Below are 26,722 nucleotides of genomic sequence, written 5' to 3'. Positions count from 1 at the left end.
CTACCTAAGTATGATTCTCAATCAGAGACAACTAATGACACCTGCCTCTGATTGAGAACCATACTAGGCCGAAAACACCCAACTCACGCCCTGACCATACTAACTAAATACAAAACACAGGAAATAAAGGTCAGAACGTGACATAACTATAGTTATTTTGGGTGTGTTTGTGAAGTACAATGCAATCTCTATCTCCGATAATAATCAAAAACATCCAAAAACAGTAAGTTATGTTGAACTTTGTCGCCACACCGAAGTTTACACATTGTTTGATTGGGGAGAAATGCATTGCTATAGGAAGCAATAGCGACATGGAATCTCTCGTCATTGATTACTTTTACAGCTGTGGTAGTTGGAGAACACACTGGTAATAAAAACAAATGTATATTTTGTTGATAAAGCGTAACACGGGAATATATTCAATCTCTCTTCCCCCTTCAACAGCTAAAATTGATGAATTAGTTTTCACTCCTTCAATACCCCATAATGACAAAGCAAAAAACAGGTTATTAGACATTTTTGCAGATTTATAAAATAATAAAAAATAAAATATCACATTTACATAAAGATTCTGACCCTTTACTCAGTACTTTGATGAAGCACCTTTGGCAGCGATTACAGCCTTGAGTCTTCCTGGGTAAGATGCTACAAACTTGGCACACCTGTATTTGGAAAGTTTCTCCCATTCTTCTCTGCAGATCCTCTCAAGCTCTGTCAGGTTGGACAGGGAGCTTCTCTGCACAGCTATTTTCAGGTCTCCCCAGAAATGTTAGATCGGGTTCAACTCCGGGCTTTGCTGGGCCACTCATTCAGACATTCAGAGACTTGTCCCGAAGCCAGTCCTGCTTTGTCATGGCTGTGTGCTTAGGGTCATTGTCCTGTTGGAGGGTGAACCTTCGCCCCGGTCTGAGGTCCTGGGTGCTCTGGAGCAGGTTTTCATCAAGGATCTCTCTGTACTTTGCTCCTGACTAGTCTCCCAGTCCCTGCCGCTGCCACCACCATGCTTCACCGTCTTGATGGTGCCAGGTTTCCTCCAGACGTGATGCTTGGCATTCAGGTCAAAGAGTTCAATCTTGGTTTCATCAGACCAGAGAATCTTGCTTCTCATGGTCAGAGTCCTTTGGGTGACTTTTGGAAAACTCCAGGGGGGCTGTCATGTGCCTTTTACTGAAGAGTGGCTTCAGTCTGGCTACTCTACCATAAGGGCCTGATTGGTGGTGTCACGGATCTCTCTGGAACTTTCATCACGCACACCTGTCCCCTATTCCCACGGATTAGTATTTGTATATATGTGCCCTTTGGTTTCTGTTGGGGGTCGATTATTGTTACAATATCCGTTGGTGCGTGTGAATACCTGTGTGTTGTGTTTTGGGCTTTCGCGCCCTTGTGGATTGCGCAGATGATTACCGGCCTCATCCCGTGTCTTAATCATCGTGTGCATGTTTATTTATTCAAGGTACTCCTCGCTCTTTTGTTTGGGTTTCAACTCTGTGTTTTTGTTACGTGTTTGTTTGGCGTTCTTCCCTGTGCACGGCACGCTGTAATTTACACATTCCTGCGTCTGTCTCCCGAATCCTTCATGCCAGAGTGACAGAATAATCGACCATTAAGGGAGACAGCGGGAATGGCCCATCCGACTACGCTGTGACTGGTCCGTCCGGCACCGCCGCAACTTCGGCAGCTGCAACTGGCCCGTCCAACGCCACTGCTACTGGTCAGTCCGACGCTGCCACTACTTCGGCATTGTCAACTGGCCCGTCCGACAACGACGCAACTTCGGCTGGTTGTTCCAAACTTCGGAGGCCCCTGTTCTTGGGGACCTTCAATGCTGCATTTTTTGGTACCCTTTCCCAGATCTGTGTCTTGACTCAATCCTGTCTCGGAGCTATACGAACAATTCCTTCGACCTCATGGCTTGTTTTTTGCTCTGACATGCAGTGTCAACTGGTGGGACCTTATATAGGCAATTGTGTGCCTTTCCAAATCATGTCAAATCAATTGACTTTACCACAGGTGGACTCCAATCAAGTTGTAAAAACATCTCAGGGATGACCAATGGAAACAGGATGCACCTGAGCTCAATATTGAGTCTCGTAGCAAAGGGTCTGAATACTTATGTAAATAATATGAATTTTTTTGCTAAAATGTATAAAAACCTGTTTTTGATTTTGTTACCTTTCTTGCCTTGCCTCTAGACCGCAGTCGGGATGGCTCAGGGGAGCCTTGACTTGCTAGCTCCAGGGCCAGAGCAATTTACAGATGCTCTGTGGTAATTCCCACATTTGGGGATCTTATCCGCTGCTAATGACAAGCTAGTCTGGAATTCCATATACACCAACTGTAAGTTGGATTTGAGTCTGGAATTCCACTGAAGTAGTTAGCTTTTATTAAAACTTGTACATCATTTGAAGTAGTCCGAATGACAAAATAAAATAGTTGGCTAACCGAGTAAAAAGAGTGTGGCTCACAGCTCCATCCCCATCACACACAATTGCATTCAAAACCGAAAGGTAATTTACTAAATTACCCATAATGCACTTCAGTGTTTTAACCTCTTGCTCCTACCTGACACGCAGGCGTCCCATCTCGAGCTCTGGAAATGCAAATGCGCTACGCTAAATGCTAATAGTATTAGTTAAAACTCAAACGTTCATTAAAATACACTTGCAGGGTATTGAATTAAAGCTACACTCGTTGTGAATCCAGGCAACAAGTCAGATTTTTAAAATGCTTTTCGGCGAAAGCATGAGAAGCTATTATCTGATAGCATGTAACACCAAAAGACCCGCAGGGGACGTAAACAAAATAATTAGCATAGTCGTCGCTACACAAACCGCACAAATAAAATATAAAACATTCATTACCTTTGACCATCTTCTTTGTTGGCACTCCTAGATGTCCCATAATCACTATTGGGTATTTTTTTCGATTAAATCGGTCCATATATAGCCTAGATATCGATCTATGAAGACGTTTCATAACGTCTAAATAGCGTTTAAATAGCGTCTAAATAGCGTTTCATAACATAACGTCATTTTTTAAAATTCAAAAAGTCGACGATAAACTTTCACAAAACACTTCGAAATACTTTTGTAATGCAACTTTAGGTATTAGTACACGTTAATAAGCGATAAAATTCATCAGGAGGCGATGTCAATTCTATAGGTGTCTGTCTCGAAAAAATGTCTGGAGAGAGCTCGACCAAAATCGGTTCCCTTGATTCGGTATGACCAAGAATCAAAGCTGAATCAAATGACAAGACTCTAGACAACGTGTGGAAGCTGTAGGCACTGCGACCTCAGCCTCATTTAATTCGGTTCACTTTGAACAATTCCTTGAAGTCGCGCATGGATATTTATTTCCATTTTCAGTGATCAGATTTTCCTGCACTTTTCGGTGAAACGCACGTTCTGTTATAGTCACAGCCGTGATTTAACCAGTTTTATAAACGTCTGAGTGTTTTCTATCCACACATACTAATCATATGCATATACTATATTCCTGGCCTGAGTAGCAGGGCGCTGAAATGTTGCGCGATTTTTAACAGAATGTTCGAAAAAGTAGAAGGTCGACTTAACCTATACCCCTACTTTACCAACAATTTGTCATTAGGGTGTATTGTGTGTAGTGATTGCACAATAAAGTGTGGGACTTATTTCCATTGTGTTCCCTATTGTTTTACATAAATACATATACAATTACATACTGTACAAACTGTAAAAATGCTCCACCAGATGAGTATGAGGGGGGAGTTAACGTACAATTCTTACAAGCTTGTTTAGCTGGCAGCTTATTCTTTAGATGTTTGGAGCTGCTGGTGAACCATAATGTGCAGGCATAATCAAAGTGACACTAGACTAGCGAGTCTTTAGCATGTCCATCCAATTGGTGACAGATTTTCATGCGAATATACTAAATTCTTCATAAAAACAATATGCCATTTCAATGTTTCATTTAGGAAAATTTGTTGCCGGACAACATGAAAGGGAAGGTTTTTAATTTATTGAATATTTGAGAAAAGTAATGGACATCCATATGTATTCAGATTCAACCGCAAAAAAGTATTTAGTCAGACACCAATTGTGCAAGTTCTCCCACTTAAAAAGATGAGCGAGGCATTTAATTTTCATCATAGGTACACTTCAACTATAACAGACAAAATGAGAAGGAAAAAAATCCTGAAGATTTTTAATGAATTTATGGTGGAAAATAAGTATTTGGTCAATAACAAAAGTTTATCTCAATACTTTGTTATATACCCTTTGTTGGCAATGACAGAGGTCAAACGTTTTCTGTAAGTCTTCACAAGGTTTTCACACACTGTTGCTGGTATTTTGGCCGATTCCGACATGCAGATCTCCTCTAGAGCAGTGATGTTTTGGGGCTGTTGCTGGGCAACATGGACTTTCAACTCCCTCCAAAGATTTTCTATGGGGTTGAGATCTGGAGACTGGCTAGGCCACTCCAGGACCTTGAAATGCTTCTTACGAAGCCACTCCTTCGTTGCCCGGGCGGTGTGTTTGGGATCATTGTCATGCTGAAAGATCCAGCTACGTTTCATCTTCAATGCCCTTGCTGATGGAAGGAGGTTTTCACTCAAAATCTCACGATACATGGCCCCATTCATTCTTTCCTTTACACGGATCAGACGTCCTGGTCCCTTTGCAGAAAACAGCCCCAAAGCATGATGTTTCCACCCCCATGCTTCACAGTAGGTATGATGTTCTTTGGATGCAACTCAGCATTCTTTGTCCTCCAAACACAACGAGTTGAGTTTTTACAAAAAAGTTTGGTTTCATCTGACCATATGACATGCTCTCTAGCAACCTTCAGACGGCCTGGACATGTACTGGCTTAAGCAGGGGGACACGTCTGGCACTGCAGGATTTGAGTCCCTGGCGGCGTAGTGTGTTACTGATGGTAGGCTTTGTTACTTTGGTCCCAGCTCTCTGCAGGTCATTCACTAGGTTCCTCCGTGTGGTTCTGGGATTTTTGCTCACCGTTCTTGTGATCATTTTGACGCCACGGGGTGAGATCTTGCGTGGCGCCCCAGACCGAGGGAGATTATCAGTAGTCTTGTATGTCTTCCATTTCCTAATAATTGCTCCCACAGTTGATTTCTTCAAACCAAGCTGCTTACCTATTTCAGATTCACTCTTCCCAGCCTGATGCAGGTCTACAATTTTGTTTCTGGTGTCCTTTGACAGCTCTTTGATCTTGGCCATAGTGGAGTTTGGAGTGTGACTGTTTTAGGTTGTGGACAGGTGTCTTTTATACTGATAACAAGTTCAAACAGGTACCAGTAATACAGGTAACGAGTGGAGGACAGAGGAGCCTCTTAAAGAAGAAGTTACAGGTCTGTGAGAGCCAGAAATCTTGCTTGTTTGTAGGTGACCAAATACTTATTTTCCACCATAATTTGCAAATAAATTCATTAAAAATCCTACTATGTGATTTCCTGGATTTTATTTTCTCATTTTGTCTGTCATAGTTGAAGTGTACCTATGATGAAAATGACAGGCCTCTCATCTTTTTAAGTGGGAGAACTTGCACAATTGGTGGCTGACTAAATACTTTTTTGCCCCACTGTATATATAAAAATTGTCAAAGACCCCAGCCACTGTTCTCTCTGCTACCACATGGTTAAGCGGTACCGGAGTGCCAAGTCTAGGTCCAAGAGGCTTCTAAACAGCTTCTACCCCCACTGCTGAACGTTTAATCAAAGGGCTACCCAGACTATTTGCATTGCCCCCCCCCCCCTCTCTCTCTTTTACACTGCTGCTACTCTCTGTTATTATCTATGCATAGTCCCTTTAATAACTCTACCTACACGTACATATTACATTGACCCTGTATATAACCTCGCTATTTTTATTTTACTGCTGCTCTTTAATTATTTGTTTACTTTTATTTCTTAATGTATTTTTTAAAAAATGCATTGTTGGTTAAGGTCTTGTAAGTAAGCATTTCACTGTAAGTTCTACACCTGTTTTATTTGGCGCGTGTGACAAATGATATTTGGTTTGATATGTATAAAGGAAGAGAAGCTTAGGCCTAACTAACCCCAGAGAGATTGATAGAAATATGCCAGTGGCATGCTGCGAAAACAACATGCGTTTATTTATGTCAGATGGCTACTATACAGATATAGACATACAAAAGGAGACTAATTCATAAATGTTCGATCAGAATATTTTGTTTTTAAGATCAGCGTTATATTGATAGATTATAGCAGGAACTCGGGTAGGCCTGAAATAGACTTCCTCACCTCAAGTTCAACTGTCGGAGTCAGTGGGAGCACCGGAGCGCACTGCCTTGTCATAGGCCTGCAGTAGGTAAATCTTAATAATAGCCCCACCATACCAAACCTTCACAAACCTTTCTAATCTTTATTAGGGTAATATTAGAAGCAATTCAAGGGAAAAAAAAACACACTACCCTCCCTTGTTCCCAATAATAAACCATACAACCCTCCCCAAAGCAACAAAAAAAAAAGTTTGAGAATCCTCCCCTATTTTGGACCCCCCCCAAAAAAAAATAATTACGACTTTGTGTTTGTGGTAACTAGTGACATTTATGTACTCAAGCTCCCGCTAATAGAGAGAAATAGTAATGGCGTCTTTTTGTAGGCACTAACTCCGCCATTTTTCGTTGGGTAAAGCCTATGGGCCAGAAAATAGTTAAGAAATATATATATTTTTTAATAAGGCCGGTGGTAAACACAGGCTTAGTTGCTCTTATACGTTTTGTTCTATGAGATAATATTAATCAGCTAATGTCACTATGTGAATTTTGAACAATTTGTCATTTTTAAAAAGCTCATAAAAGGCTTGATAATTCATAATGGTTGTGTTAACTGACTGATATTATCTCATAGAACAAAACGTATAAAATGTCTTAAACCTCTGTTAACCTCAGACCTTATTTTCGATGTTAATCCCAAAACCCTATTCTTTCCACATACACTTTCCCCATAGCAATGGCTGAACGAACAAGACGTAACTCACTTTCCGTTTTTTAGGACTACAAGTAAAGTCAAACACTTGTGAGAATGGGGGCATAGTGTGGAGTTAAGAAGAACGCGGCAAAGACACGACAGCTAGCGAGGTGCCAATGAGAAGAAAGAAGGGCTTGTCTAGGAATTAAACCCTTGTCATGGACCGCCCACTTGTCAGGGAACGCCCCCTGGGCCCTTGCTGCATTCGGACAACAATTGAAGGGGGCTGACCGCGGGCCAATTGAAAGGAATCCCCTGACTGTGCAAACCGAGCGCACCCGCTGACATCTTCCAAACAGTGTTGGTTTCTAGTAGCAACGCCTGCCAAACAGAAGAGAAGAAAGATGGTCCTGAGTAAGTACAAAGTTGGTTGGCTAATCCCGATGATTTAACCATTTTGTCACTAATGCACAAAATAAATATGGCTAGCGAGTCGTTATTAGACAAAATGGAATGACATCATGGTGCTGTCTTATTTGGTATTCTTCAACTAGCTAAGTTAGCTACTTCAACTTGTTCACTTCAGTGATACAAGCAACCGAATAAGCTAGCTAGCTTAGATAGGTAGCCTAGATAGCATCAGCGTGTCACTTGTTGTTTCTACTTTGGTCTACTACAGTAACGTAGCTATACCATCTGCTTCACACCCCCTTTTTCCATAATCTACAGTCACAGAAGACATGGTACGACGTCGGGCAGAGCATAACAACTGCGAGATCCTTTCCTTAGAGGAGGTGTCTTTGCATCAACAAGATATTGAGAAAATAGAGCTTATTGATAAGTGGTGCAGGGACCTCAAAATTCTGTATCTTCAAAACAATCTCATTCCCAGAATAGGTGAATTCTAATTTCTTTACCCTTCCTCTTTTTATAGAATTTGCAATTAAATTAACTTTACATTGTTTCATTTAATTTGGGCCTAATCTAGCTACCCTATATTTTATATTTGTATTTCATTGACCATCAATGCAATTTCAATATTTAGAAATATGTATTCATTTGCTCTCCACAGAAAATGTATACAGATTGAAAAAGTTGGAGTATCTAAACCTTGCTTTGAACAACGTTGAACTGATCGAAAACCTGGAAGGTTAGTATTTTGTGCACATAGCCACCTCTACTATTGTACAACATTGTCCTATCCGTTTGTATTAATGTAGGCTAAGGAAATTACCAAAAGTCTGTTTTTAATAACATTTCTCCTCAACCATAGTTTAAATTGACATAAAACAAATCCACCTGTGCTTTGACTCTAAAAATAGCCATTCCATTCTGGCTTTAGAGGAATGAAATAGGCCTAATAGAGCTTTACTCATACTATTCTTGCCTTCTCAACCCGTTACAACAGGATGTGAGAGTCTCCAGAAGCTGGACCTGACAGTGAATTTCGTGGGCCGGTTGAGCAGTGTGGAGTCATTGAAGAACAACCTCCATCTCCGAGAGCTTTTCCTGGTGGGGAACCCCTGCACTGAGTTTGAGGGCTACAGGCAATACGTTGTGGCTTCACTGCCCCAACTGAAGGTATCAGGAGGGATATAAAACAGAAATGTCAAGTTTTAATGTCACTTTGCACAGTGAAATTAAGATCATAAGTTCAAATCTCACTGACGCCGTGCCACAATAAAAAAATAGATAATAATAATATATGCCATTTAGCAGACGCTTTTATCCAAAGCGACTTACAGTCATGTGTGCATACATTCTACATATGGGTGGTCCCGTGAATCGAACCCACTACCCTGGCGTTACAAGCGCCATGCTCTACCAACTGAGCTACAGAAGGACCATAGATGTTTGTAAAATGTTCTCAGAACCTCCCAACAACCTAAAAAGTAACATTTCCAGAACAGGCAAAATGTTCACTTCCTTTCTCTTAAAAAAAAAACATTCAGTTTTACAAGTCAGGAAACTTATGGCTTCGTTCCCAGAACCAATTGGAAACCAAAAACTTCCAAGGAAGCAAATGTGCTAACTGGGCTTCAAATATACACTGAGTACACTAAACATTAGGAACACCTTACTAAATTTGAGTTACCCCCCCCTTTTGCCCTCAGAATAGCCTCAATTCGTTGGGGTGTGGTCTCTACAAGGTGTTGAAAGCGTTACACAGGGATGCTGGCCCATGTTCACTCCAATGCTTCCCACAGTTGTCAAGTTGGCTGGATGGCCTTTGGGGGATGGACCATTCTTGATATACACAGGAAAATGTTGAAGTGGAAGAACCCATGAGCGTTGCAGTTCTGGCACCTACTACCATACCATACCTACTACCCATTCACCCTTTGAATGACACACATGCACAATCAATGTCTCAGTAGTTTCAAGGCTTAAAAATAATGTTTTAACCTGTCTCTTCCCCTTCATCTACACTGATTGAAGTGGATTTAGCAAGTGATGTCATAGTATCCCTGCACATTGTATATATGGTACTTGAACTGACCCAGTAGATAGTATGTTTACTTACCTTATCCTGTTCATCATCTTCTTTTAGTTTAGTTTAGTTTATTTTATTTTTACAGGGACAGTGCACATTAATCAACGTTTCAGTAAAAGTGCCGGTTTTAGCCAGCCGGCAAATTTTCAACCGCAGTCCCTGGGCAGGTTCTTATTTTTACATCTTGTGTGTTTTTGTTCTACCTTTTAACATTTTTGTTGTATTACATTGTTATTGATTACCGTGCTGTTGGGGTTAGCACTTGCAAGAAAGGCATTTCACTGTACTTGTGCATGTGACATTGAAACCTGGATTCATCTGGTAAGTCTGTCATGGAAAAAGCAGATATCCTTAAAGTTTTAGTACACTCGCCTTCAACAGATACTTTTATCCAAAGCGACTCACAGTAGTGTCCATGCATTTTCTTAAAAGATATGCGCAAAACACACACACACACACACACACACACACACACACACACACACACACACACACACACACACACACACACACACACACTAGTCTAGCATGTACTTGCTCGCCTGGAGATAGCCTAGCATGGTAGGGGAAATATTTTTTAAATTTTTTGCAGTATCTGGATGGGAAAGAGATTGGCAGGTCGGAAAGGATCCGAGCCAGACAAGGCCTAGATGAGGTAAGGAGGCGGATTCGGCAGCAGGAGCAGGATTACCTGCAGAAGAGAGCGAGTGAGAAAGAGGAGGCCCAGAGAGAGGGAGGAGAGGTGCAGCGGGCGCTGAAAAGGGAAAGCCGCTCCTCTGTTAAAGCGAAGAATCCTGGCTTTGATGGTCGCTGGTACACTGACATCAACAACACCATGTATGTTCAAGCTTTCCACCTTGATTTGATTTGATGTAGAACAGCAGGGATAACTGGTAGGGGGCGGCAGGGTAGCCTAGTGGTTAGAGCGTTGAACTAGTAACCGGAAGGTTGCAAGTTCAAACCCCCGAGCTGACAAGGTGTCGTTCTGCCCCTGAACAGGCAGTTAACCCGCTGTTCCTAGGCCGTCATTGAAAATAAGAATTTGTTCTTAACTGACTTGCCTGGTTAAATAAAGGTAAAATAAAATGAAAAAAAAAAATCTGTGGAGTAACCCTAACCTCATCTGAAGTTATTCCATTCAGTTGGCCTCGATACTGTATTTCAGTTCACTATCAATCACTCCGTTTTATGAAATGTAACTCTGAAGAGTTTTGTTTATTGATCTATAGCCCTGTGCATGAAGAAAACAAGGAGATCCAAGGGAGAGAGGAGAAGGAGAAGACAAGCTGCCTTTCTTCAGAAGACCAGGAGAGGGAGTTTTGGGAGAAACCTTGTGCCTATACTCCAGAGTCACGCCTGGAGGCTCACCGCCACCTTGACGAGAAGAAAAAGGCAAAAGAAAGGTAGATAAACAGCCAACAAGTCTAGGGAGAGCGAATGTTTTTGTCATGTTACTCGTAATGCTCCCCTACTGTTTGAGTGTACAGTTTTCCCTTAGAATGTTCCCCTATCTATATTATTAAAAACTTGAGAATGTTTTGCTGTTAAAGTTAGGAGACCATTCCCTTCATATCAAGCAGAATTTATCTAGAATGTGGTTACAATGTGGTTGCAATGCCCTCAGAATATACAACATGAATGTTCTAGATGCGTTTTATGGGTTTGTAGCATGTGTCCAGTTTTCTGAGGGTTAGGAGAATATTCCATCAACGTCCCACCAAACATGTACAGAACATGGTTGCCCTGTTCTCAGAATAAAGGATATTAATGTTCTAGACGTGTTTCATGAGAACGTAGGAAAATGTGTCTGTATCAGTTGTCAGGATGTCGACAGTCCCAAAGAGTCGTTCTCCCCCACAAAAAAATATTCATTTTACATCACACCTTGTTACTGTTGCTGAGCCAGTCAAGGCCCTGATTGGTGAACCACTGATAGCTTTTTGTCTGTTGGGAAGGTTTGGGATACTCTCACACACAGTGCTTTCAACACAGTGTTTTCAACTTAAATATTTTACACACTTTGATATACATGATTACATTGTGCACGTTCATTTATACAGTAATTATTATTCAACATGGGTTACACCAAATTTGAGGGATTTCTGTACAGTTGTCTAATGTTGGTTGGGGCACAGTAACCTGTTTTAATGATACTCCTGAATCACAATGATCAATACAAGTATTTGTTGAGTGTACTTTTAATAGAGCTCAGATTTACTTTGAAGTGCATTCCCCCTATTGCTTACAGCCTTACACCTATCAAGTTGTTTCAGATCTACACAAGTGCCTAGGGAGGAGGGTTTAGAGTTTGCTTCTGGATAGGGCCTAACTATACTTGCCCAATAAGCACATGCCCTAGAGCAGGGTTTCCCAAACTCGGTCCTCTGGACCCCAAGGAGTTTTTGTTTTTTTCGCTACGCAGCTGAGTCAAATAAAAAAACGAATCATCAAGCTTTGATCATTTGAAACAGCTACGTAGTGTTAGCAAAATCCAAATTGTGCACCCCTTGGGGTCCTGAGGGACGGGATTGGGAAACACTGCCCTAGAGATATCCCTTATTGGTACAGTGGCGAGAGCTTTTGTCATTGGTGATGTTGGCCTGCCTGGGTTCGAGACCCGCTAGGGGAGTCACCCTACTCTCACACCCTACTCTCGCAATATATGTTACAGTTATGCCACGTTCACCTGCTAGTTGGAACTAGGAAACTCAGAAATGTTCGACTTGATAACTGGTTCTAGTTATACATGTGCCGCGTTCAACAAATTAACAAGTTGTACATTTCCGAGTTTCCTAGTTTTAACTAGCATGTGAATGCAGCACCACAACACACCTATCTGATCGAATTAAAATGAGTTTATCATTGAAAGATGGGAATCTGTAGGATTTCTCTTGAGCATGAATTATGGACATATTTCCACTACGTAATAAATTATAATTATTTATTAATCCTAGAGGCTCCAGCTGAGCATCTCAAAGAGAACTCTCCATAGGGGGAATGCACTTTGAAGTAAATCTCAGCTCTATTAAAAGTACACTCAAGAAAATGTTTATTGATCATAGTGATTCAGGAGTATCATTAAAACAGGTTAACATGCCCCACCAACATTAGACAACAATACAGAAAGCCCTTAAATTGCTGAAAGAAGTAACTAAGATCAATAATGAGTATATTAACATAAACTGATACCTGCCAAGGACGTGGTGGCATAGCAGGAAGATCAGAGTACTGTGAACCAAGAGGTTGTGTGTTCAAATCCCAGGTGAGTAAGAATTACTGTATAAATGAACCTTCACAATTTAATCATATGTCAATTGTGTGTCCCTAACTTTGCCAACAGACAAAGAGTTGTGAATGGATCAGTGGTTCACTAATCAGGTCCTCGATGGGCTCGGCAGCAGTGACAAGGTCTGATGTGTATTGATTTTACATTTTCTTTGTGGTCTTTGGGACCATCAGGCGAAATCCTCACAACTGATAAACAGAAATGTTCCTGCAACGTCCCATGAAGCGTGTCTAGAACATTAATATCTTATATTCTGAGACCATGGCAACCATGTAATGTGAATGTTTGGCAGAACGTTGATGGAATAGTCTCCCAAAGACCTAATGAGACTCTTAACGGAACATTCTCTGAAGTTGTGGGGACGTTTGTTGATAGCTGGGTACACTCATCTACAAATAATCCAATATGTTATAGGCCGTCGCTTTCTATGGCTCTGTCTCTCTGTCCGTCCGTCTATCATATACACTGCATTCAGACCCCTTGACTTTTTCCATATTTTGTTACGTTAGTCTTATTCTAAAATGGATTACATTTGTTTTCATTTTTTTTTTTTATCAAACTACACACAATACCCAATCACGACAAAGCAAAAACAGGTTTTTAGAAATGTCTGCAAAATTATTTAAAAACCATACAAAACTGAAATATTACATTTACCTAATTATTCAGACACTTTACTCGGTACTTTGTTGAAGCAACTTTGGCAGCGATTACAACCTCTAGTCTTCTTGGGTATGACGCTACAAGCTTGCCACACCAGTATTTGAGAAGTTTGTCCCATTCTTCTCTGCAGATCCTCTCAAGCTCTGTCAGTTTGCATGTGTAGCGTCTCTGCACAGATATTTTCAGGTCTCTCCGGAGATGTTCGATCGGGTTCAACCCCGGGCTCTGGCTGGGCCACTCAACTCAAGGACATTCAGAGACTTGTCCCGAAGCCAATCCTGCATTGTCTTGGCTGTGTGCTTAGGGTCATTGTCCTGTTGGAAGGTGGACTTTCACCCCTGTCTGAGGTCCTGGGTGCTCTGGAGCAGGTTTTCATCAAGGATCTCTCTGTACTTTGCTCTGTTCATCTTTCCTTCAACCCTGACTAGTTTCCCAGTCCCTGCCGCTGAATAACATCCCACAGCATGATGCTGCCACCACCATGCTTCACTGTAGGGATGGTCCAAGGTTTTCTTCTTATGTGTCGCTTAGCATTCAGGCCAAAGAGTTAAATCTTTGGTTTTATCAGACCAGAGAATCTTGTTTCTCATGGTCTGAGAGTCCTTTAGGTGCTGTTTGGCAAACTCCAAGTGCGCAGTCATGTGCCTTTTACTGAGGAGTGGCTTCCGTCTGGCCACTCTACCGTAAAGGCCTAATTGGTGAAGTGCTGCAGAGATGGTTGTCCTTCTGGAAGGTTCTCCCATCTCCACAGAGGAACTCTGTCAGAGTGACCATCAGGTTCTTTGGTCACCTCCCTGACCAAGGCCCTTTTCCACCAATTGCTCAGTTTTGCCAGGCAGCCAGCTCTAGGAAGAGCCTTGGTGGTTCCAAACTTCTTCCATTTTAGAATGATGGAGGCCACTGTGTTCTCAGGGACCTTCAATATTGCAGAAATGTTTTGGTCTCGGAGCTCAATTGACAATTCTTTGGACCTCATGGCTTGGTTTTGTTCTGACATGAGGTGTCAACTGTGTGATCTTATGTAGACAGGTGTGTGGCTTTCTAAATCATGAACAGTCAATTTAATTAACCACAGGTGGACTCCAATCAAGTTGTAGAACCATCTCAAGGATGACCAGGATGCACCTGAGCTCAATTTTAGTCTCATAGCAAAGGGTCTGAATACTTACAGTGGGGAGAACAAGTATCTGATACACTGCCGATTTTGCAGGTTTTGAGGTCTGATCATAGGTACACTTCAACCGTGAGCGACGGAATCTAAAACAAAAATCCAGAAAATCACATTGTATGATTTTTAAGTAATTAATTTGCATTTTATTGCATGACAAGTATTTGATACATCAGAAAAGCAGAACTTAATATTTGGTACAGAAACCTTTGTTTGCAATTACAGAGATCATACGTTTCCTGTAGTTCTTGACCAGGTTTGCACACACTGCAGCAGGGATTTTGGCCCACTCCTCCATACAGACCTTCTCCAGATCCTTCAGGTTTCGGGGCTGTCGCTGGGCAATACAGACTTTCAGCTCCCTCCAAAGATTTTCTATTGGGTTCAGGTCTGGAGACTGGCTAGGCCACTCCAGGACCTTGAGATGCTTCTTACGGAGTCACTCCTTAGTTGCCCTGGCTGTGTGTTTCGGGTCGTTGTCATGCTGGAAGACCCAGCCACGACCCATCTTCAATGCTCTTACTGAGGGAAGGAGGTTGTTGGCCAAGATCTCGCGATACATGGCCCCATCCATCCTCCCCTCAATACGGTGCAGTTGTCCTGTCCCCTTTGCAGAAAAGCATCCCCAAAGAATGATGTTTCCACCTCCAGGCTTCACGGTTGGGATGTTGTTCTTGGGGTTGTACTCATCCTTCTTCTTCCTCCAAACACGGTGAGTGGAGTTTAGACCAAAATTATCTATTTTTGTCTCATCAGACCACATGACCTTCTCCCATTCCTCCTCTGGATCATCCAGATGGTCATTGGCAAACTTCAGACAGGCCTGGACATGCGCTGGCTTGAGCAGAGGGACCTTGCGTGCCTGCAGGATTTTAATCCATGACGGCATAGTGTGTTACTAATGGTTTTCTTTGAGACTGTGGTCCCAGCTCAGGTCATTGACCAGGTCCTGCCGTGTAGTTCTGGGCTGATCCCTCACCTTCCTCATGATCATTGATGCCCCACGAGGTGAGATCTTGCATGGAGCTCCAGACCGAGGGTGATTGACCGTCATCTTGAACTTCTTCCATTTTATAATAATTGCTCCAACAGTTGTTGCCTTCTCACCAAGCTGCTTGCCTATTGTCCTGTAGGCCATCCCAGTCTTGTGCAGGTCTACAATTTTATCCCTGATGTCCTTACAAAGCTCTCTGGTCTTGGCCATTGTGGAGAGGTTGGAATCTGTTTGATTGAGTGTGTGGACAGGTGTCTTTTATACAGGTAACAAGTTCAAACAGGTGCAGTTAATACAGGTAATGAGTGGAGAACAGGAGGGCTTCTTAAAGAAAAACTAACAGGTCTGTGAAAGCCGGAATTCTTACTGGTTGGTAGGTGATCAAATACTTATGTCATGCAATAAAATGCATGTAGCTCAGTTGGTAGAGCATGGTGCTTGTAACGCCAGGGTAGTGGGTTCGATTCCCGGGACCACCCATACGTAGAATGTATGCACACATGACTGTAAGTCGCTTTGGATAAAAGCGTCTGCTAAATGGCATATATTATTATTATTATTATATATTACTTAAAAATCATACAATGTGATTTTCTGGATTTTTGTTTTAGATTCCGTCTCTCACAGTTGAAGTGTACCTATGATAAAAAATTACAGACCTCCACATGCTTTGTAAGTAGTAAAACCTACAAAATCAGCAGTGCATCAAATACTTGTTCTCCCCACTGTATGTAAATAAGATATTTCTGTTTTTATTTTAAAACATTTGCAAACATTTCTCAAAACCTGTTTTCGCTTTTTCATTTTGGGGTATTGTGTGTAGATGGATTAGAAATATATATTTTTTTAATCCACCTACACACAATACCCCAATAAGGCCGTAACTTAACAAAATAGAGAAAAGGGGAAGGGGTCTGAATAGGAGATGCACGATATATCGGTGAACATATCGGAATCGGCTGACATTAGCTAAAAATGCCAACGTCTGTATCGCCCCGATGTCTAGTTTAACGCCGATGTGCAAAACCGATGTCAAAGCTGACGTGCATACCGATATAACGTAGGTACATGACGTAATGACGCCACGGAACATTTTGCGCTACACGTGCAACACAGCATTCCTAACCTGGCCCACAATGTCTGCTGTGTGGATCAAGCAGTCAACAAGTCCAGCAGTCATTTGAAAGAGTAAGAACATTTCAGCGAGACAACTCAAAAGGCGAAATCCATTAAAGCAAAGATAATGGAATTCATTACCCTTGACAATCAACTGTTCTATGTCGTGGGCGATGTTGGCTTTCACCTACTAGGAGGGCACACACTACCAAGTGCGCTATTTTTTTAGATGTTGCCCTACCGGAGTTACACAGTAATAGCGTCACTGCTATTAGCTTCATGATATACATACTATTGAACGCCATTTGGGTCTTTACGTGTCAAAAAATATACAGTAGCACTGTCAAAGCTGTACAAAAAAGCAATCACCGGCCACGAACGATGTGTTTACAATACCGCGTTGGTAATAAAGCATAATTTGTTCAACCGCAACTTCTGGGGTGGCTAGCTTTAGCTTGGTACCAAGCTAGCACCAATACAACCAGTCTGAAAGCAATGACCAGTAAGATTTATGAATCCTTGTGAGTAAGTATTAGCTAGGTTGCCACTTGTTGTTCACCTACTGAAATTGAACTTCATGAAAATAAATAGCTAGCCAGCTACTTAACCCTGTTGCCCAAAGCTAACGTTATAAGCAGCCAGCTAGCGTCATCTGGCTCGCTCGACCGGACCGGGTTATGTGTTGTGAAGCAAGCCACAATAAGGATTAGGCACAATAGTGGAATTTGCTGTTTGCCTTCAAAATAAAAGTATGTTATTGACAGTGATGCAAATGAATTCAAATAGTAGAATTAGGCCATACTTTTATTTTGAAGGCTAACCTCAAAGTCCACTATTGTCCACTATCCTTATTGTGGCTAGCTTCACATAGATGGGTCTGACCACCATTATTCAAATACGAACGGTCTTATAAATTAGGGTTATTTTAGATGATGACACCTAGCTATATAGTTAGCTAGCATTTCTAGGGCAACATTCCGCTGAAAAGGCACCGTGCGAAATTCAAAAATATTTTTCATAAATATTTTATTTCACACATTAACAAGTCCAATACAGCAAATGAAAGATAACTTTATGTTAATCTACCCATCATGTCCGATTTCAAAAATGCTTTACAGTGAAAGCACAACATATGATTGTTAGGTCATAGCCAAGTCAAAAAAAACATATTACAGCCGTTTTTCCAGCCAAAGATAGGAGTCACAAAAAGCAGAAATATAGATCAAATTAATCACTAACCTTTGATGATCTTCATCAGATGACACCTATAGGACATCATGTTACACAATACATGTATGTTTTGTCCGATAAAGTGTATATTTATATCCAAAAATCTCAGTTTACATTGGCGCGTTACGTGCAGTAATGTTTTGATTCCAAAACATCCGGTGATTTTGCAGAAATACTCATAATACACATTGATAAAAGATACAAGTGTTATTCACAGAATTAAAGATAGACTTCTCCTTAATGCAACCGCTGTGTCAGATTTCCCCAAAAAATTACGGAAAGAGCATAATCTCAGAACGGCGCTCAGAGCCCAATCCAGCCAGAGAAATATCCGCCATGTTGGAGTCAACAGAAGTTAGAAAAAAACACTATAAATATTCACTTACCTTTGATCTTCATCAGAAGGCACTCCCAGGAATCCCAGTTCGACAATAAATGACAGATTTTTTCCATAAAGTCCATCATTTATGTCCAAATAGCCACTTGTTGTTAGCGTGTTCAGCCCAGTAATCCATCTTCACGAGCACTTCATCCAGACAGAAACTCAGAAAGTTCCATTACAGGTCATAGAAACAAGTCAAACGATGTATGGAATCAATCTTTAGGATGTTTTTAACATAAATCATCAATAAGGTTCCAACCGGAGAATTTCATTGTCTGAAGAAAAGCACTGGAACGAGAGCTAACTCTGTCGGGAGTGCGCGTCACGAGTCTGAGACACTCTGCCAGACCCATGACTCATTCAGCTCCCATTCACCCCTCCTTTATAGCAGAAACCTGAAACAAGTTTCTATAGACAGTTGACATCTAGTGAAAGCAGTAGGAAGTGCAACTTGACTCCATAGACACTGTGTATTTGGTAGGCCAAGCTTTGAAAAACTACAGACCTCAGATATGCCACTTTCTGGTTGGATTTTTCTCAGGTTTTCGCCTGCCATATGAGTAGCTATAAATAGCTTTTTGGTCAGTGTGTGTGTGTGTAACCTTTATTTATCTTGGCAAGTCAGTTAAGAACAAATTCTTATTTACAATGACGGCCTACCCTGGCCAAATCCGGATGAGGCTGGGCCAATTGTGCGCCGCCCTATGGGACTCCCAATCATGACCGGATGTGATATAGCCTGGATTTGAACCAGGGACTGTAGTGATGCCTCTTGCACTGAGCCTTAGACCGCTGCATGTGTGTGTCAACTATTTAACTGTACTAGAATGCTTAAGGCCGCTAAAATTTTAAATATCTTTTTTTGGCAAGGAAAATATCGGGTATCTGCCAAAAATGTCATATCGGTGCAACACTAGTCTGAATACTTTCCTTATGCTCTGTATCTATCTCATTTTTTTACTCAATATCATACAGTGCATTGCGAAAGTATTCGGCCCCCTTGAACTTTGCGACCTTTTGCCACATTTCAGGCTTCAAACATAAAGATATAAAACTGTATTTTTTTGTGAAGAATCAACAACAAGTGGGACACAATCATGAAGTGGAACGACATTTATTGGATATTTCAAACTTGTTTATTAACAAATCAAAAACTGAAAAATTCGGCGTGCAAAATTATTCAGCCCCTTTACTTTCAGTGCAGCAAACTCTCTCCAGAAGTTCAGTGAGGATCTCTGAATGATCCAATGTTGACCTAAATGACTAATGATGATAAATACAATCCACCTGTGTGTAATCAAGTCTCCGTATAAATGCACCTGCACTGTGATAGTCTCAGAGGTCCGTTAAAAGCGCACAGCTACCCAACCTTATCAGTGACCGCAACCAAGTGATTGCCTTATCTTTCACTTAGTAACTTTCCAGACCCATCTCTTATCCAACCTCCATTGACACCACCAGTCATTAACTTCCAGTTTAGCAAGTATTTCAACCTAGAATCCAACAGTCCCCCCTTTTTGAATAGTACCTCCATACTGTTCAACATTATATAACCTTTGAAATGACTTATAAATGAACAGAAAACAAAATATGATTAACATTCTCAGTTGATTTGTATGTTTACATCTCAGACTTATGGCCTCTGATCTATAATCACACTATGCACACTCTTATTTCCCCCCTGTCATCGTACAACTGATAGACATTTCAGCTGGAGCTTTTGACTTCCTCCCTTGCTTCCTCCGGGTTCCCAAGAGAGTGACAGACAGCACAAGACTTGAAAAGCAAAAAGAAACACAAAACATACCAATGATTAATAATGCGAAAAGTTATCCATAATTATATATGCAAAGAAAAACGAAGTTTGATAGCATGAAAATCTCTACTCTCTCTTCACCTGACTCTATGCCTCCAGGATACTTTTCTGCTGGACTCCACAAAAAGCCTCCTCATGCTTTCACCCAGTCTTCCCCCGTTCGACCACAGGTTACAAAAGGTGCTCTAATGCCGTATCATTTTCTCCTTCCTCCATGGCCACCCGATATATACACGTGCGGTGGCCTAAACCAACATTACCTCATTTTGAGGTAAAGCAGCACTGTTTACACGTTTCAACTTCAATGTCCTCAGAAGGTGATATCCCAGCAATGCTACCAAGGTAACCCCTGCTACCAAGGGAACCCCTGCTACAAATATATATACATTTCACCTTTATTTAACCAGGTAGGCTAGTTGAGAACAAGTTCTCATTTGCAACTGCGACCTGGCCAAGATAAAGCATAGCAATTCGACACATACAACGACACAGAGTTACACATGGAGTAAACAAAACATACAGTCAATAATACAGTAGAAAAATAAGTCTATATACAATGTGAGCAAATGAGGTGAGATAAGGCAGGTAAAGGCAAAAAAAGGCCATGGTGGCGAAGTAAATACAATATAGCAAGTAAAACACTGGAATGGTAGATTTGCAGTGGAAGAATGTGGAAAGTAGAAATAGAAATAATGGGGTTCAAAATAAATAAATAGCAGCACGAGCTCTGAAGATAGATGGGGGGGCAATCAGTTCACATATGGTGTCCAGAGCACAGCTGGGGGCAGAGGGTGGTCTATAGCAGGCGGCAACGGTGAGACACTTGTTTTTAGAGAGGTGGATTTTTAAAAGTAGAAGTTCAAATTGTTTGGGTACAGACCTGGATAGTAGGACAGAACTCTGCAGGCTATATTTGCAGTAGATTGCAACACAGCCCCCTTTGGCAGTTCTATCTTGTCTGAAAATGTTGTAGTTTGGAATTAAAATGTCTGAATTTTTGGTGGTCTTCCTAAGCCAGGATTCAGACACAGCTAGAACATCCGGGTTGGCAGAGTGTGCTAAAGCAGTGAATAGAACAAACTTAGGGAGGAGGCTTCTAATGTTAACATGCATGAAACCAAGGCTATTACGGTTACAGAAGTCGTCAAAAGAGAGTGCCTGGGGAATAGGAGTGGAGCTAGGCACTGCAGGGCCTGGATTCACCTCTACATCGCCAGAGGAACATAGGAGGAGGAGAATAAGGGTGCGGCTAAAAGCAATAAGAATTGGTCATAAAGGAGGTTTCTGGGGGCGATAAAATAGCATCAAGGTATAATGTACAGACAAAGGTATGGTAGGATGTGAATACAGTGGAGGTAAACATAGGTATTGAGTGATGAAGAGAGAGATATTGTCTCTAGAAACATCATTGAAACCAGGAGATGTCATTGCATGTGTGGGTGGTGGAACTAATAGGTTGGATAAAGGTATAGTGAGCAGGACTAGAGGCTCTACAGTGAAATAAGCCAATAAACACTAACCAGAACAGCAATGGACAAGACATATTGACATTAAGGAGAGGCATCCTTGGTCGAGTGATCAAAAGGGTCCAGTGAATGGAGAGGTTGGTTGGGGGTCACGGTCTGTGGTCCCCACCTGCAGAACCACTCCTTTATTGGGGGTGTCTTGCCTAAAATGTCATTTGCACAACAGCTGTCAATCAGTGTTGCTTCCAAAGTGGCAGTTTGACCTTAGTTCAACTTTATTTTGTAGCAGTGTGTGTGTGTGTGTGTGTGTGTGTGTGATCAAATTATTGCTATTTGAAGTGGTGTATAAAACGATCACACATCCAGCCATAAACAAACATTGGTAGAAGGCCTTACTGACAGCTCAGCTCACAGAATTCAGGTCAAATGTCTGCCCTGAGTGCTGAACTGTATTATTGGGAAGTGGAAACGTCAGCCATAAAAACACAAGCTCACAGAACAGGATCCGAGTGCGCGTTGCGAGTAAAAACACGGTTCACTACCGAGTTCCGAACTGCCTCTGGGAAGCAATGTCAGTCCAAGAACTGTTCGTTGAGAACTTCATGAAATGAGTTTCCATGACCGACAGCCTCACACAAGCCTAAGATCACCATGCACAATGCCAAGCGTCGGCTGGATTGGTGTAAAGCTCACCGCCATTGGACTCTGAAACGATGGAAACTCGTTCTCTGGAGTGACAAATCATGCTTCGCCGTCTGGCAGTCCGACGGACAAATCTGGGTTCGGCGGATGCCAGGTGAACACTACCTGCGTGAATGCATAGTGCCAACTGTACATTTTGGTGGGAGAGGAATAATGGTCTGGGGCTGTTTTTCATGGTTTGGGCTAGGCCCCTTAGATCCAGTGAAGGCAAATCTTAATGCTGTAGCATACAGTGTCATTCCAAACTATTCTGTGCTTCCAACATTGTAGCAACAGTTTGGGGTTAGGCCCTTTCCTGTTTCACCCTGACAATGCCCCCATGCACAAAGTGAGGTCCATCAAGAAATGGATTGTTGAGATCGGCACAGAATAACTTGATCTGCCTGCACAGAGCCCTTTGGGACGAATTGGAACGCCGACTGCGAGCAAGGCCTAATCGCCCAACATCCGTGCCCGACCTCACCACTGCTTTTGTGGCTGAATGGAAGCAAGTCCCCACAGCAATGTTCCAACATCTAGTGGAAAGCCTTCCCAGAAGAGTGGAGGCTGTTGTAGCTGCAAAGGGGGGAACCAACTCCATTAATGCCTATGATTTTTTTAAATGAGCTGTTCGATGAGCAGGTGTCCACATACTTTGGTTGTGGTGTGTGTTTTTCTTCCCCCTGACCGGTCGCGCAAGAAAAAAAAGAGGCTTGCGGCTGAATCTAGTTGATGACCCTGACCTACTGCGTGTGTTATTCAGACTCTTCACACAGAGGTAGCATCATGGTAAGCCCTCATCCCTTCCCGTTTCTCGTGTACGGGTTAAATCAAGCTTAATTAATTTGCCCGCCATGTTGTTAATTAATGGTGGCCCACTCACCCTACAGGTGACCCATTTGCTGTGGTTTTAATTGGGTGTGTGTGTGTTGTAGGTCTGTATTTCTCCCTGCTGCTCTCTCTAATGTTATTACAGCATATTTTAATTGCTTTGACTGCGTCCCAGTTGGCACCTTATTTCCTTTATAGTGCACTACTTTTGAACAGGGCCTATTGTTCAAAAGTAGTTCACCATATAGGGAATAGGGTGCCATTTGGGATGCAGCCTCTAACCTTGCCACAGGCTGCTGCTACAACCATAGGCCCAAAACACACAACAGAGTCAGGCCTACAGTCAGGCTAGAGCTTTATTTAATAGGGCAGAGTCAAGAAATTTGTTGAGTTACCTTAAAACTTACACAGTCTCAAGTAGCCGCCTGTGTCACGTTCGTCGAATGGAGGAGACCAAGGCGCAGCGTGATGTGAATACATATTACTTTTAATAAAGATAGATGCTAAACAAACTATACAAAATAACAAAACGAACGTGAAGCTATCATACAAAAGTGCAGACACGGGCAACTAGACATAGATAATAACCCACGAAATACCCAAAGAAGATGACTGCCTAAATATGGTTCCCAATCAGAGACAACAATAAACAGCTGCCTCTAATTGAGAACCAATGTAGGCAACCATAGACATACATAAACACCTAGATAGTAAAAAAAAACATAAACCTACAAAACCCCTAGACAGTACAAAAACACATACATCACCCATGTCACACCCTGACCTAACCAAAATATATAAAGAAAACAAAGAATACTCAGGTCAGGGCGTGACAGCCCTTTTTTAGATAGCCGGGCATTGGCACACATTTCAGGAAATAAACGCATGTTTCAAATAAATGGTGAGTGTAAATCCATTGTTTGCGAGGTTACCATGGACACGTGTTTTAATGTTTTTTTATTTTATTTTTTTAAATCTGTCATCGTTGCCAGCCATGGCTTCACCAAAATGAAAACACAATATCAAATTCAAGCTACTTGTACCGCTCTCCAAGGTGCTGAAGAAGTGTGTATGATAGGCAGCCTAGTCTGCTCTGTGATGGATTTGATATTATAATGTTTATACTGGTATAAACAGTCTGGTAGTTTTTTTTCCAATATTTTATTATAAACAGTGTGGTAGTCTTTTCAAAATGTTATTGAGCATTACGGAAATAGACGCCTGGCTCAAACAGAAGTCTGTCTCTAATAAGCAGCCTGTTGTGTTCAGTGATTTAAAGTAAATAAATGCCCGAGCTATTACATGTACTCATTTAATTACAGTGAAGGTATTTAAAAGATTGCACTCAAAAATCACTATCTGAAAGGCTATTTATATTTTACCTTTATTTAACCAGGCAAGTCAGTTAAGAACAAATTCTTATTTTCAATGACTGCCTGGGAACAGTGGGTTAACTGCCTGTTCAGGGGCAGAACGACAGATTTGTACCTTGTCAGCTCGGGGGTTTGAACTTGCAACTTCCTGGTTCCTAGTCCAACTCTCTAACCACTAGGCTACGAAGTGGTTAGAGCCACCAGGAAGATCATAGATAGCATACATGTTTACCTTGTCAGGACTTGTTGAGTTGCAGGTGTGATACGCTTTTGCTGATGAGACTTGGTATTTGATGATGTTTGTAATCATGCCATTTTCTTGCATCATATGTTAATTTGTAGATTTTAAAAGATCAAGATATAGGCCTAAGCAGGGCTCTACAGTGTGACCATTTTGGTCACATATGCTCCTAAATATTATGCTGTGCGCCCCTGTCACGTAGAGTAGGCCAGAAGGCTAAACTGGATAACCTAACCTCTATCAAAATAAAAAGATGGCGGAACCGCAAAAGTTCGTCTGTGCAAAGGTGTTTATTTACAAGTGAATTCCGGAACAAAAAACAACAGTACTGCCATCAACGTCTACCTTATGGGACAGCTTAAAAACAATGCTGCCCCATCCACAGCTCAATCCAAAATAACCTTTTCCATGACTGAAAGAGAGGCTCCTTTTGTAGGGCTAGCCCCTCCCCTCAGAACAATTAACCCTAATTAATTCATCAATTAACAATACAAACCTACATTTTCCATGAACTAAACATACTAAAGGATATACATTGCAACACGGTTTTAAACAATATCACAACATAACATTTACAACATTACATCACTACTGCCAATATCTTTCAATATGCCCATATGCATTAATGAGCCATTTGGGACAGGCACTATAAAGCCAACCCAATTCCCTTAGCTCGGGTCCTTTTCCAGCATACCCGGAAGCTACAGAGATGGAGAGAGAGGAACAGAACAAACAAACAATGCGCTCATCCACAACATTGATAAGTATAAAATGCATGCACCAAGACAGAAGTTAATTTGTGTGTCGACCCACATTGTTAACTTATCTTATAATGGCGCAGGGAGGAGTGATGAATATGTGTGTGTGTTAAAGAACCAAATGCTGCCCGCGGCCAGTGACGGACTTCTACGTCACAGCCCCCAAAAATGTATTAACAAAATAATATATTTACAGTATATACCATGAAAAAGTATTCGCCCCTTTCAAAATGTTTATACTGAATGTTATCAGATCTTCAACCTATACCTAATATTAGATAAAGGGAACTTGAGTGAACAAATAACACAACCATTACATACTAAATTAATTTATTTCATAAAGTTATGCAACACCCAATGCCCCTGTCATGACTGGCCTGCTATGGTCAGCTTACCATGGATCACAGGCCTACATAGACATCTCTCACTCCCGCAGAGGGGGAGAGGGATTGATTGGGGGGGATCCTTTGTCCTCTCAGTGTGGAGGATTGGAGAATGTATGGTGGGCCTATGGAGAATCTACCTCAGAACGGTAACATGCAATAAATGGACTTTGGGACATTCTATTTCAATCAGCTAAAATGGTGCTTACAATGATATATGGAATATGAAAATGAATGTCGTTTTTGTCATGTTATTAAAAGTTAAATGACGATGTTACAACAAAAACATTGTAACTTGAACAGTTTTCATGCTGTGTGTTGTGTAGAAAATATCCAGATCAAAAATAATGTTTTTGTAAAACTGAACTATGATTTTAGTAGTCTAAAGATCATAGTACATTGTGATAACTTGCCTCGTAACTAGATACGCCCCAGAGAACTTACCATGAGGACGGAAACGCCCCTTTGTGACCCCGGGGTATAAAACATGTGATTTTAGTTGTCTAAAGATCATAGTACATTGTGATAACTCGCCTCGTAACTCGTTACCATGAGGACAGAAACGCCCCTTTGTGACCACGGGGTATAAAACATGTGAGTTAAGAATTGACATATCAGACAAAAACAGATCTAAGATAGTCGCAACACGAGTAAGAGGACAAAATATACTCCATAACAATCACGGCTACGATTGAGCACTAGATCTAAAGAAATATGTTGTTCTGCATCTGAACAAGGAAGTTAACCCATTGTTTCCCGGTAGGGCGTCATTGTAAATAAGAATTTGTTCTTAATTGACTTACCTGGTGAAATAAAATGTCAAAAAACTTCCTGTAGTTGTTGATCAGTGTAGCTGTGGAGGAATTTGGCCCAGTCTTCCATGCAGAACTGCTGTAACTCAGC

General features: G+C 41.5%; 1 protein-coding gene across 2 annotated transcripts in view; it reads left to right on the top strand.

Annotated features, from left to right (window-relative positions):
• The first annotated feature begins 7,250 nt into the window (after nucleotides 1-7,250).
• The window catches only part of dnaaf11 (dynein axonemal assembly factor 11), a 55,180-nt gene continuing 35,708 nt past the window's right edge, over nucleotides 7,251-26,722 (top strand). The window contains exons 1-6 of one of the 2 annotated variants that reach the window (XM_052477342.1): nucleotides 7,251-7,351; nucleotides 7,667-7,834; nucleotides 8,010-8,087; nucleotides 8,346-8,449; nucleotides 10,024-10,268; nucleotides 10,661-10,834. In XM_052477342.1, the coding sequence (XP_052333302.1) occupies nucleotides 7,342-7,351; nucleotides 7,667-7,834; nucleotides 8,010-8,087; nucleotides 8,346-8,449; nucleotides 10,024-10,268; nucleotides 10,661-10,834 (779 nt within the window). In that variant the 5' untranslated portion in view covers nucleotides 7,251-7,341. Of the gene's footprint in view, nucleotides 7,352-7,666; nucleotides 7,835-8,009; nucleotides 8,088-8,345; nucleotides 8,519-10,023; nucleotides 10,269-10,660; nucleotides 10,835-26,722 lie in introns of both variants that reach the window. The other variant, XM_035800594.2, reaches the window with a different exon arrangement.

This window comes from Oncorhynchus keta, chromosome 23 (genome assembly GCF_023373465.1).
Source record: "Oncorhynchus keta strain PuntledgeMale-10-30-2019 chromosome 23, Oket_V2, whole genome shotgun sequence".
NCBI classification, from domain to species: Eukaryota; Metazoa; Chordata; class Actinopteri; order Salmoniformes; family Salmonidae; genus Oncorhynchus; species Oncorhynchus keta.
Note: the sequence above shows the minus strand (reverse complement) of the source record. Positions and strands in the feature narration are given on the sequence as shown.